The following is a 12535-nucleotide window of genomic DNA, read 5'->3' as shown; positions in this document are numbered from 1 at the left end:
AAAACAAATGGCAAGTTGTGGAAAAGGGAGGGAAAGGAAGACACCTGTCTAAGGTTCAGGAAAAGGTGGGGGCAGGGAGGTCCTCAGGCTGAGCGACAAGGGAGGATAGTGTAATCGCAAGGCTTCGACTGGGACACAAGGCTCAATAGTACATTGAAATTGGTGGGGACATATCCAACTGGAAGTTGTGATCATTGTCAGGAGGAGATGGAGACAGTGGAACACGTTCTATTTCAATGCCTAGCATAGCATTATGTCCAGCTAGCAGCAGGAAGCTTGGTCACGAAAATCAGAAAAGCAATCAAATTAACCGTTTACCTTTGAGCTTCGGATGTTTTCACTCACGAGACTCCCAGTTAGACAGCAAATGTTCCTTTTGTTCTATAAAGATTATTTGTATACCCAAAATACCTCTGTTTGTTGGTTATGTTCAGAAATCCACCGGAAATAGCGGTCACGACAACGGCGAAAAGAATTCCAAATTATATCCATAATATCGACAGAAACATGGCAAACGTTTTTATAATCATCTCAAGGTGTTTTTCAAATATCTATTCGATAATATATCAACTGGGACAATTGGCTTTTCAGTAGGAGCGAGAGGAAAAATGACCACCTCTTGTGTTTTACGCAAGAATCACTCTGAGATCCCTCAGCTGGCCACTTACTCAATGTAGTCGTTTACACTCATTCTTCAATATAAAGGCGTGAAACTACGTCAAAATGCTGTAGGCACCTTAGGGAATACGTAGAAAAAGGAATCTGGTTGAAAGCCCTTTCAATGGCCAATAGGGGTGCATAGGAACACAACGGTTTCAAAATAAGAGGCACTTCCTGATTGGATTTTCCTCAGTGTTTCGCCTGCAATATCAGTTCTGTTATACTCACAGACTATATTTTGACAGTTTTGGAAACTTTAGAGTGTTTTCTATCCTAAGCTGTCAATTATATGCATATTCTAGCATCTGGTCCTGAGAAATAGGTTTACTTTGGGAACGTTATTTTTCCAAAAATAAAAATAGTGCCCCCTAGTTTCAAGAGGTTAAAGTTGGTTGCCAACCGCTATAAAAAAATCCACAGAAGAAGAAAGGGCCTCCTGAATGGCGCAGAGGTGTGACTAAAGCAGCGGGTTTGATCCCAGGCTGTGTCACTGCCGGCCTTGACCAGAAGACCCATGAGGCGGTGCACAATTGGCCCTGCGTCGTCTGGGTTAGGGGAGGGTTTGGCCGGCCGGCTCCTTGTGGTGGGCCGGCGCCTGCAAGCTGACTTAGGTCACCAGTTGGACAGAGTTTCCTCCAACACATTGGTGCGGCTGGCTTCTGGGTTAAGCGAGCAGTGTGTCAAGAAGCAGTGTATCTTGCCAGGGTCGTGTTTTAGAGGACGCATGGCTCTCGACCCAACTCCGTAGCGGAGTTGCAGCAATGGAACAAGACTGTAACTACCTATTGGGCATCATGAAAATGTGGAGAAATGGGTACAAGTACAACAAAGAAAGAAAGAAGAATGCTACGAAAAGTCACTTCCGGTCGTAGATGTATTGAAGTGTTGTGTTTTTAGGGAGTCGTGTCTGAGCAGCTTCGAACCAAAGTCTAGCTAGCTAGCTAGGCTAATCTATTTTAAGTCATGTGACTTAAAAAAAAACACAATAACAGAACAATAATCATAGTTTTGTCTACATTTAATCAAACAAGTGTAGCTGTCTGTGGAACCATTACATTTGTCCCAGCCAGCCAGATCATCTTTAAATAATTGATTGACTGGACTTGTTAGTAGTACTGTAGCTACAGTTCCTTGTAAATGTCTAGCCAGTTAGCTGGTGGCAGCTCCATGCATGTCACTCCTACTGGATAAACATTTCATTTTAACCCATGATGTCTGTGTATCTCAAGGTAATATTTTTTCCATAGTCTGCGTCAATATAACCTGTCTGTCAAGCTGGCAATGTTTACAGAAAATAGTAGCCTATTGTTTAGTAAGGGTAGCTTTTAGTGAGTCAACACTAGAATCTTACCTAAAGATAGCCAAGGAAAAAAACAATATTATCTAGCTTTAACAGATTCATATTTATTGTGTAGAGTGACATCCTTACTCTGTGGACTTGAACATGTTGGACAAATGTGTTGTTTATATCATGATAAATATCAAATAATTTTCCCTAAGATGGGCCCTGGAGAGAGACGTAGCAGCCACACACACCCCTCCCTGCACCAAGATACCTCAGCCTCACCTAGTGATAGAGAGGTAAGACATGAGCCTCAATGATGTATGTAATATCATCTGACCTACACTACAGTCTTCTGTTGATGTGCTTTGGCTCTACACTGCAACAGCAACTTGTAGAATCACTTTCTTATAAGGATTGCTTGAAATAATAATAATAATAATAATAATAATGTTATATTAGTCCTAGATCTTACGCTTCGGGCTAGTTTCTCTGAAACATATGAAGCCTAGTCCTGCCTAGACTACAAAACACTTTCAATTGAGGTTCTAGAAACTAAGATTAATCTGTGTTCAAGAAACTGTCCCTCATCATTAGACATAGATGATATGTGTATGTCCCAAAGCCCTGTTTACCTTCTCTTCCTCCAACACCTCTTGGATTGATGACTTAGGCCAGGGCTCTTCAACACGGGTCCTGGAGGGCTTAAAAACTTTTTTTCACCCTCTCCTTCGAATCAGGGACTGATTCAGACATCGGACACCAGGGGCCGCCTCATTTATCAATATTACATATATGCTATTCTAAAATACTACTTCCGAACAGAATTTAGAATGTTCGTACGAATAGAAAAAGGGTGATTTATCAAATAATCCTATGAGCCTCATACGCACACCGGTAGGAAGTAATTATCATGGAAAATCGAACCAAAAAGAAGTGTAGATTCTTCAAACAACAACTTGGAGCAGTTAACAATCACTCAATCGTGCAGAGTTAAGGGCCCAATGAACAGAGTTGGGTTTCAGCTTTTATAGGAAAGTACAACGTCTTTGTTTACGTGGTGGTTAGCAGATGTGTGGAAACAAGTGCGAGAACATGGTGTAAAAGGTGATTTGCTTGTCTGTGCAGATTAAGATAGTTGACGTTGCCACAGCTCACACCATTGTCTGTTCCTTCCTGCACGTTTCCACACAGCTGAGTTCCTGCCGATAGTAAAACATGGGATGTGTCACATGCTGCGGTCGCACCCAAACGGCTCTTAGCTATACACCCAGTGTTATGACCAAGACACACAGACACGTTTGTATCAGTAAAAAAACACTAACAAATAACAATAGATCGTTCTCTTAAGTGAAATGTTTAATTAGTCATTTTCCCCCACATAATCATTGATAAATACCAATTGTTCTCAGTGCTCGTGCACTGATACACGCCCAATTTTTCAGTTTTTGATTTGTTAAAAAAGTTTGAAATATCCAATAAATGTCGTTCCACTTCATGATTGTGTCCCACTTGTTGTTGATTCTTCACAAAAAAATGCAGTTTTATATCTTTATGTTTGAAGCCTGAAATGTGTCAAAAGGTCGCAAAGTTCAAGGGGGCCGAATACTTTCGCAAGGCACTGTATATGGTCAAATTCCCCCTTTAAAGCCTGTGGGGAATATACAACGCGGTGAGGTGATAGTGTCAGAGATTGATTACAACCAAAAGTTGTTATTTGACTCGCTCAGTTGTTGACCAGTACAAATAAAAACATGGCAACAAAGAGAAGACCATTAAGACAATGAGTTGCTTTAGCAATGGCAAATCTACTTCAAATGAGTAGGCAACACTCACCAATAAGCCATCCATCCTCGACAGCTCCCTCCTGTAGGCGTTTAGGCCAATATTGCTTTCATGCAGAATGAAAGAGTTGTGCGTACCATCACATTCAGCAATGTCTTTTGCGCGTCATATAGCCTATCACCTGCACATTAAGAGTGGAAGCCTTCACATACAGTACCAAAAGTCAAAGGTTTGGGCACACTTACTCTTTCAAGGGTTTTTCTTTATTTTTACTATTTTCTACATTGTAGAATAATAGTGAAGACATCAAAACTATTAAATAACATATATGGAATCATGTAGTAACGAAAAAAGTGTTAAACAAATCAAAATATATTTAAGATTTTAGATTCTTCAAAGTAGCCACCCTTTGCCTTGATGACAGCTCTGCACACTCTTGGCAATCAGCTTCATGAGGAATGCTTTTCCAACAGTCTTGAAGGAGTTCCCACATGCTGAGCACTTGTTGGCTGCTTTGCCTTCCCTCTGCGTTCCAACTCATCCTAACCATCTCAATTGGGTTGAGGTCAGGGGATTGTGGAGGCCAAGTCATCTAATGCAGCACTCCATCAAGCTCCTTGGTAAAATAGCCCTTACACAGCCTGGAGGTGTGTTTTGGGTCATTGTCCTGTTGAAAAACAAATGATAGTCCCACTAACCGCAAACCAGATGGGATGGCATATTGTTGCAGAATGCTGGGGTAGCCATGCTGGTTAAGTGTGCCTTGAATTCTAAATAAATCACAGACAGTGTCACCAGCAAAGCAACGTCACACCACCTCCTCTGTGCTTCATGGTGAGAACCACACACGCGGAGATCATCCGCTCACCTACATGTACTCTGCGTCTCACAAAGACAGCGGTTGGAACCATAAATCTTTGATTTGGACTCATCAGACCAAAGGACATATTTCCACCGGTCTAATGTCCATTTCTCGTGTTTCTTGGCCCAAGCAAGTCTCTTCTTATTGGTGTCCTTTGGTAGTGGTGTCTTTGTAGCAATTTGACCATGAAGGCCTGATTCACACAGTATCCTCTGAACAGTTGATGTGTCTGTTACTTGAACTCTGTGAGGCAGTTATTTGTGCTGCAATTTCTGAGGCTGGTAACTCTAATGAACTTGTCTTCTGCAGCAGAGGTAACTCTGGGTCTTCCTTTCCTGTGGTGGTCCTCATGAATGCCAAGAGTGTGCAAAGCTGGCATCAAGGCAAAGGGTGGCTACTTTGAAGAATCTCAAATTTAAAATGCGGCGTTCGTATTTGGGAACCCAATGATGCAAAGAAAATCCTCTTGACTTCAACCTGTTGTGCGATGGTGTATGGAAATTGTATGTTAGTTTGTTTTGCTGCTGATTTGCATTCAAAACATTGTCTCATCGAGGGCTGTGAGATGCCGCTCAGCAAGCTCCCGATAAAAAGTGTCCGTTGCCAAAAACCCGAGGGTGGAAAGCACTTGAATGTGGGGGGAATGGCATGTCTTTGCCTTTTTAAAGTAGGTCTTAAATCCTTGCAAAAATCCTATAAGATTGGCTCATCTGATATCATTTCCCAAAATCAATCTGTACTTTTTGCAGAAAAAGTCCCACCTGTCTCTTAAAAACACCTTCTCTGCTAAATGCAGCATGTGACAAATCTTCCAACAGAGCAAGATCAACCTAATTCGATTTCCCATTATCAAATCATTTTTTTGTATTTCAACAATGGTTTCACTTTCACACGTGCCTCTAATTTAACAAATTACTGTAGTTTATATGTTTTATTATCATAACAAATGCACTGATGTGGTCAGATGATATGCCTGTCAAGATATGTTGCATGAATTCACAATGGAAATACAATGAAACTGAAAATTGTTCAGACATTTTAATGATATATTTTCCCCATTCTACGCTTGACAAGCAGCAGTTCCCTTATTCCACCACTTGGCATGGCTGTGTCTAAATTTACACGCACTCTCAAGCAAACGTTCATATTGATAAATCTCACTTTCCGTGGAAATGATCCCACATATGGTTTATGCACAGATTTGTGCATTTGCATGATTGATAAATAAGGCCCCAGGTGAGTGCAGTTTGCTACCAGAAGTGTTTCGACCCTCCAGGACCTGAGTTCAAGAGCCCTGACTTGGGCCTATGTCTGCAGTGCTTCCAGAGGACTACGCCGCCATGCTCTGCTGCATCATAAAACTGCCCTAATGCATATCCAAGGGTTTAAAGTTTCTGTAGCCTCACCCAAAGGATAAGCTGTTCAACCAGTATCATCCCTTAAGTCTCAGCCCTGCATTGATTTAAAGCTGATTAAAACAAACCATGACCAACATGGATGGAGGCAATTTAGCCTAATTAGTGCAAATTGTGGACTAAGTAAATTGCGGACCTGCTTAATTTCAATCACTTATTAGACCTGAAAACTAGGTTTTTATCCAATAAATTACCAAATGAATAGGTTTAAGAAATATTTCCACTATTGAAAAGAAGCTAAACCTTTTTGACTGTCTTTAAGTCCTAGCCAATTGTTTTTATTTTTTATTGTACTTCAATTAATTCCATGGGTGAACCACAATGTGTCGGCATGCCAAGTTTTTTTTCTAATGACCTCTGCCTTTGGAATGTAGCCTAAACAAGTGAAGTGACGTGTTCTCAGGTAGACTGCTCTGAAGAAGTAGCCTAGGCCATTATGCAGCAATTAGGCTACAGTCAATCATCGTCTGAAGACTGCTGGTGGAGCTGATCTATTGACACAGACTTTTAACTTTAGTTAAGGTGTAGGTGGATGGATCTCAATGAATGGCAATATATACAACAGCATTTTGATATTAGGACTTTGACTTATAGTGTTTTGTACAGTAAATCCAATTTGGCATATCCACGTCGTCAGATTAAAAAAACAAAAACATTTTTACCAAAGATCATAGGCTAAACAACTTTATTTTCAACACATCCATTTCAAAATCCGTTGTAAGAAATAAGCTACCTCAGCAAATAATTGATTGATTCCGCAATTTAAATCTCAACTCAAGCCTAAGATATTCACCAACCAAATCCAGCCTGAGGTAGTGAATTGTAGGCGAGACGTTTCAGGCTTCCAGCCCTTTGACAGCACCCGGCTTTATCATCTCCCCTGAAAGACGGCCATCCCCACTATATGGCTTCAGATAGCCTAGAGGCATCTTCTTCCTCCTCATCGTATTCAAATCATCTCTAGTTCACCGTCAGCTCCAGACTTTACTCCTTTGACTTCACTGTTTCTGTGCCCCAAAAAAATATAGGCAAATTAGCCTCATAAAAATGTTTAGCTTAATGATGACTTGGACATCCTCGTTTAAAAGATAAGATGTTAACATTTAGGCCTACCTTTCTATCAATCTCATGAAAGGCTATTTCACAATGGAGGACACAGATACTAGGATGTCAAATTCAGTAAATACCACATCGCCCTAATGTTGATTGGGTGTTCTTTCCATCTTTCCTTTCTCTCTGTCTCTCTTTGACCAGTCTTTCGCTCTCTCTATGTTTTTTCTCTGTCTCTTTGTCAGATTCTCTCACTTTCGTTTTCTCTCTCTGACCAGTGTCTCTCCAGAGAATCTGGGCAGAGACTACACTCTCCTCAGCGCTGTTTCACTCACTCTCATGGTGTTGTTGTTTTTCTCATTGCTCTCTGTCCCCCCCCCCCCCCCTCATCTGTCGTCCCGTTGACACACTGACCTTTGACCTGGGGTCAGGTGCTGGCCGGGATGATAGCCGAACCTGCTTTTCTCTCTGAGTATACTATCTTTGCTCTGGACCAATCAAAGCCACCCCCCAAAGCACCTCAGGCTCAGGTTGCTCAGGTAGCCAGTGCGGTGAGTTCGGTTCGCCCCCTCACACCCACCCCTGCCTCCTCTCCTCCTCCTGCCCCTCTCGTTTTCCTTTCCTCGCTCCTGGGTAGAGGGTAGAGGAGCTGGCCTGCTGTTTAGAACCAGTGAAGACTGCTTGCACCCTGCTCTCTCTGTCTTTTCCTCCTCCTTATCTGTTTTCTTTGATGTTCGTAACTTGAAGGCATCTCACCACCACCTAACCTTGCATCTAATCCCTTGGGAGTGATTGTTGGTTTGTAAATGTGACTGTTGGGATAGAAGCTTGTTGTGCTTTCTTCAGTATGCCAGTTTGTTGTTATCCAATAGTCTCTTTCAGTTGTCTTTGAATTGACAGAAAAGGATGTTATCCCGATTCCCCTTTGTCTTTAGTTATCCTTTATAGTTGCTTGCCCCTGAAACCCTACCAACCTCCTGTATAGTTAACTATAGATTTTATTCCCTTCCTCGTTCCCACTTCTCACCCCAAACGTCTTCTGTTTGGAGAGTTTATAGTCATGCGATCCACCTCCGGACCTTCTCTACTTAGCTTGCATAGTTGAAGCTTTTCCTAGAGCCATGAAAGATTTTCCTTTATTTCATTTTATACATATTTACCCTTCTCAATATAATTGATTAGTAGTGGTCAAACAAACAGCCCATCCAACAATACAATACCCTTCCGATTAGTGTTGAGTGACATATTTATATTAAAAAAGATCGTACACCAAAACAACCAAGCTGGTGTTGGGAACTAGAATAATGCAGGGGGAACTAGAATAATGCAGGGGGAACTAGAATAATGCAGGGGGAACTAGAATAATGCAGGGGGAACTAGAATAATGCAGGGGGAAATAGAATAATGCAGGGGGAACTAGAATAATGCAGGGGGAACTAGAATAATGCAGGGGGAAATAGAATAATGCAGGGGGAACTAGAATAATGCAGGGGGAACTCGAATAATGCATTCCTATTCCTCCTCACTTCATCTATTGAAATACCATTGGAAAATACCACACAATACATTGGTCTCAATCTCATGCTCTTAAAATAGACCAAGTTGTCCCCCCTGAAACATTTAGCTAGCCAGCAGGGTTGGGATTGACATTCCAATTGACTTCCTGAATTGAAATGGAATTGACCCCACAGACAGACTAGGCTACAGGCTAAATTGCTGTTGAAAAATCGAGCACAATGGGCTGGCTAGCCTCATCTGTCTGTCTGGAGGATTTACACATGATCTGCATTTAGAGATGGACTTAATCCTTCTCTAGGCTGTCACCACACTCATCTAGAATTAACAAGTTATCTTTACTCATTCTGTGTCTAATACTTTTATTACATGTTTTATTTTTCTATATTTTCTTTCTTTCTGCATTATTGGGAAGGGCCCGGGACCATTTAACAAAATATCATCACTCTTCACCTGACTATAATATAGTATGTGTTTTACTATAACTGTGGAATCAACAGATATTGCAAATGATAGGCTATTTATTTAAATAATAGGTACTGACTCAGAGATATGTTACTATTTTGAGCAATGTTAAGTTGGAATCACGTCCTAATATTAGCCCATAAATGTAGTCTGTGTGTGACCATGTGTGTTTGTACAAAACATTTAACTTGAAAGTAAATGGTAAATGTGCCTTTTTATAAACACGCAGCCTACTTGTTCCTCATAACTGCAGAGAGCTGTTCAGTTTAACACACTGACATCCTAACCTGTCCTTAGCCCTCTTGGAGTCGTCTAGCAGCTAACCTATTAGCCTAGTTTCTTACTGTGTTTTAGTGCAGAGACTGCAGACGTTCTCTGGGCGAGCAGCTTTCCTGTTAGCCTAGTTTTTTTTCTGTGTTTGAGTGCAGAGACTGCAGACGTCCTCTACTTCTGACCTTGAAACACAGTACCAGTGTAGCTCTGCTTTCCACCACCTGGTGTCTGGAAGCCAAGCCAGGCTGGCATAGTTGTCTGTTGACACAGTATCGTTAGTCATCTGTTGGCTTGGTACAACTGCAGAGGGGAAAATACGATGTGTCCTGAATGTCAGGGATGCACCCTATTCCCAACAAATGGAATACATAGTGCACTATGTAGGGAACACAGCCTACATCCTTCTGTTTGGCTAGATGTCCCTTTATATGCCCTGCCAGATTGTGTACAACTACAGAGACTATGGCACATGTTGCTGGTACACTAGCCTGACTGACTGTCTGACACAATACCAACATGCCAGTACTGTTGTCATCTGCTAAAAATAACCCTTACAAACCTGCCCTGGTACATCCTGCTCCAGCACTACACTGCTTATACCTATCCAGCCCCCTTAGATCTGCCGACATCATTGTCAATATGGTTAGTCATCATGCCTTGGCCAGTGGCCTGACAGACTGTGTACAACAACTAAAACTAGGCTGCTGGTTAATGATGCCACTGCCAGTCTTCACATCCGGAGTGACAGTACTGTTTTCCTCCTTTGTGTGCCCTGTCTGCACACACAGCCTAACCTATACAGCATCTTGGAATGACTGTTTGGGTGTAGTTGTAGGCAGCCTTCACAGTCTGGGTTGTAGGGGTGGGGATGGGTTGTGTCTAGACATTATTAGGCCATGTATAATTCATTGATTGAGAGCAAGTCAGGCATGTTTTCCACTACTCTGAGCATCTCACTCAGCCACTCTGGGGCTCTTCCCTTTGTCTGCCTGTAAGGTAGGGTTAGGGGGCATTGGTTTGACCTACAAACACTCACACTCAGATCCAAAGTCAAATGAAATGACTTGTTGTTGTAGTCAAAGCAGACCCTGCTGCTTTGTAGCCTCACAGCAAACCAGACACATTGTGAAATGTGTCCCTTCTCATCAGTCTCAAATTGCAACCTCAAACTCCCATAATACATTTGTATAGAGGTTTTCATTTGTTGAATCATAATTTATTAATATTTTTGATACTTTGCAATGGGTGTATAACTCTGTCTGTAATACGTTTGTTTCATGTGTAAGTGTGCTCTCAACATTTCTTTTTAACTGAGACAGCTCCTTGACTGGTATCACTGGTCGGATTTAAAGATCACACTTGCAGAAAACCCCTTGCTTTTCTTATCTAGTATCAATGTTACTCAAAGGAGGGGAGGAAACTGTTAACAAGCTTACAAGTAGGCCAACAACTGGGTCGTGTTCTGTAGCAAAATATTTAAAAACCTTTTTAAAACTGAAGATGACAATTTCAGGCAACCCCTCCCTCTTTCAGTCCATTTTCTTCTGTTTGGTGGCTGATGCACCAAACTCTGATCTTTTCTATAACCAACCAGCCAGGCTACCCAGCTAATGTTCACAACAACACTACTACACCTGTCTTTACTATGTTCTAGTTAACCTACAATAACACCCTGCTGCAGTGATCCACAGCAATGCCAAACCTTTGACCTTCAACCTCTTCATCTACTGGCTCCTCTAATCAAGTTTGACTGTTTGTTTTGACCTCATGGCTGCTGTGTAGACAAATGGCTACCAGTTGTAGTTTAATGGCTACTAGCTGTAGATCTATTTGAACTCCTATCTGTTCTGTTACTGTATGTTGTACAGTAGAGATGCCTTCTATCTTGTAATTTAACCCCTCTGTTTAATCCAATTTTGCATGAGGGTACCCAACTACAGTACCCATAAGTCCCTGCATTGCTCCTGTCCAAGCAATACTAATATTCAGAGCCATGTATATTTGATGGCTCTGCTAATATTGCTTGATCCTATACAGAGTAATCAAGGTGTAGCGGTACTGTGCACGATGGCTGGGTGTGGGACATATGGAAGACTAACAGGTCCAGGTACCAGGGCTGCGTCTGAAATTGCACCCTATTCACTATGGCCCCTATATAGTGCACCACTTTGTCACCAGGGCCCATAGTCAAAAGTAGTGGTCAAAAGTATTGCACTACAGTACATAGGGAATAGTGTTCCATTACAGACCCAGCCCTGGTTAAACCAGGACCTAGGTTGTTCTAACCTCTCTCTCCTGCCTCCTGCTATAGAGTGGCAGGAGAAGTGACACAGGATCACCTAGAGGAAGCATCAATGGAGATGGGAGGGCTTCCCCTCAGGCAAGTTACCTCATTCTCCTAACACCTTTCTCTGGCTTTTCTGTTTCACATTTAAATGTGGTTATTGATGTGTCCTGAAGAGGTCATAAAGCAACTAAGAATACAAGTTAAGATGCTATGCCAGTTAGGCCTAATCAGCTGCAGAGGAAGATGCATTCTGATAAATGTGCCATTTGGATAGAGTCTAGGCCTAACAAAAGGAGTGGTTTAGTTGATTATCTTTAACCCATGCATGTGGAAACACGCATTCATATCCCACATGTCTCTAGCTATCTATGTACATTCCCATGTGTTTCAGTTCAATATAGTTGACTGCCATCTGGAAATGAATAACTTAAAGTAATACACTCTCCTGTCCATCCTCATTCAGAGAGAAGAGCCCCAGTCGTTTGCCCAGAAGCTACAGCTCCGCGTCCCCTCTGTGGAGTCTCTCCTCCTCCGCGGTGCCAGCCGGGCCGAGGGCCTCTTCCGTTCCCCGTCTAAAGAGAGCCTGAACCGCAGCCCCTCTCTCAACTCCCTCACCCCCCTGGGGGAGAATGAGCCCCTGGCCTCCCCCTCTGCCACCTCAGCCTACGACCCTCCATCAGACATCGAGAGCGAGGCAGAGGAGTCGTATGGTAGCCCTGAATCCCTGCCGGCCCTGTCTAAAGAACAGCTGATCCATCGGCTACACAGGGTGGAGAAGAGCCTGGGGAACTACAGAGGGAAATACTCAGAGGTGGGGTCATGAGACACTACAGCAGTGGTACTGCATGGTACATCCTTTAGTGAGGCTTGTGGAAATCAGTCTCAAAAGAAATCAGTGTAATCACTAAATAATTATCAGGTAAAATGACCAGTTCAGCAAG

The 12535-nt window shown here is 42.3% G+C and overlaps 1 protein-coding gene across 4 annotated transcripts in view; it reads left to right on the top strand.

Annotated features, from left to right (window-relative positions):
* golga4 (golgin A4) overlaps window positions 1-12535 on the top strand; it is a 58107-nt gene that overhangs the window by 8864 nt on the left and 36708 nt on the right. For 3 of the 4 annotated variants that reach the window (XM_065002564.1, XM_065002563.1, XM_029685348.2), the window contains exons 2-5: window positions 2161-2241; window positions 7486-7605; window positions 11619-11687; window positions 12058-12405. In XM_065002564.1, coding sequence (XP_064858636.1) covers window positions 2161-2241; window positions 7486-7605; window positions 11619-11687; window positions 12058-12405 — 618 coding nt within the window. The remainder of the gene's footprint in view (window positions 1-2160; window positions 2242-7485; window positions 7606-11618; window positions 11688-12057; window positions 12406-12535) is intronic. The other variant, XM_065002565.1, reaches the window with a different exon arrangement.

This window comes from Oncorhynchus nerka, linkage group LG16 (assembly GCF_034236695.1).
Source record: "Oncorhynchus nerka isolate Pitt River linkage group LG16, Oner_Uvic_2.0, whole genome shotgun sequence".
Taxonomy (NCBI): Eukaryota; Metazoa; Chordata; class Actinopteri; order Salmoniformes; family Salmonidae; genus Oncorhynchus; species Oncorhynchus nerka.
The sequence above is the reverse complement of the archived record's forward strand: the minus strand, read 5'-3'. Positions and strand labels throughout refer to the sequence as shown.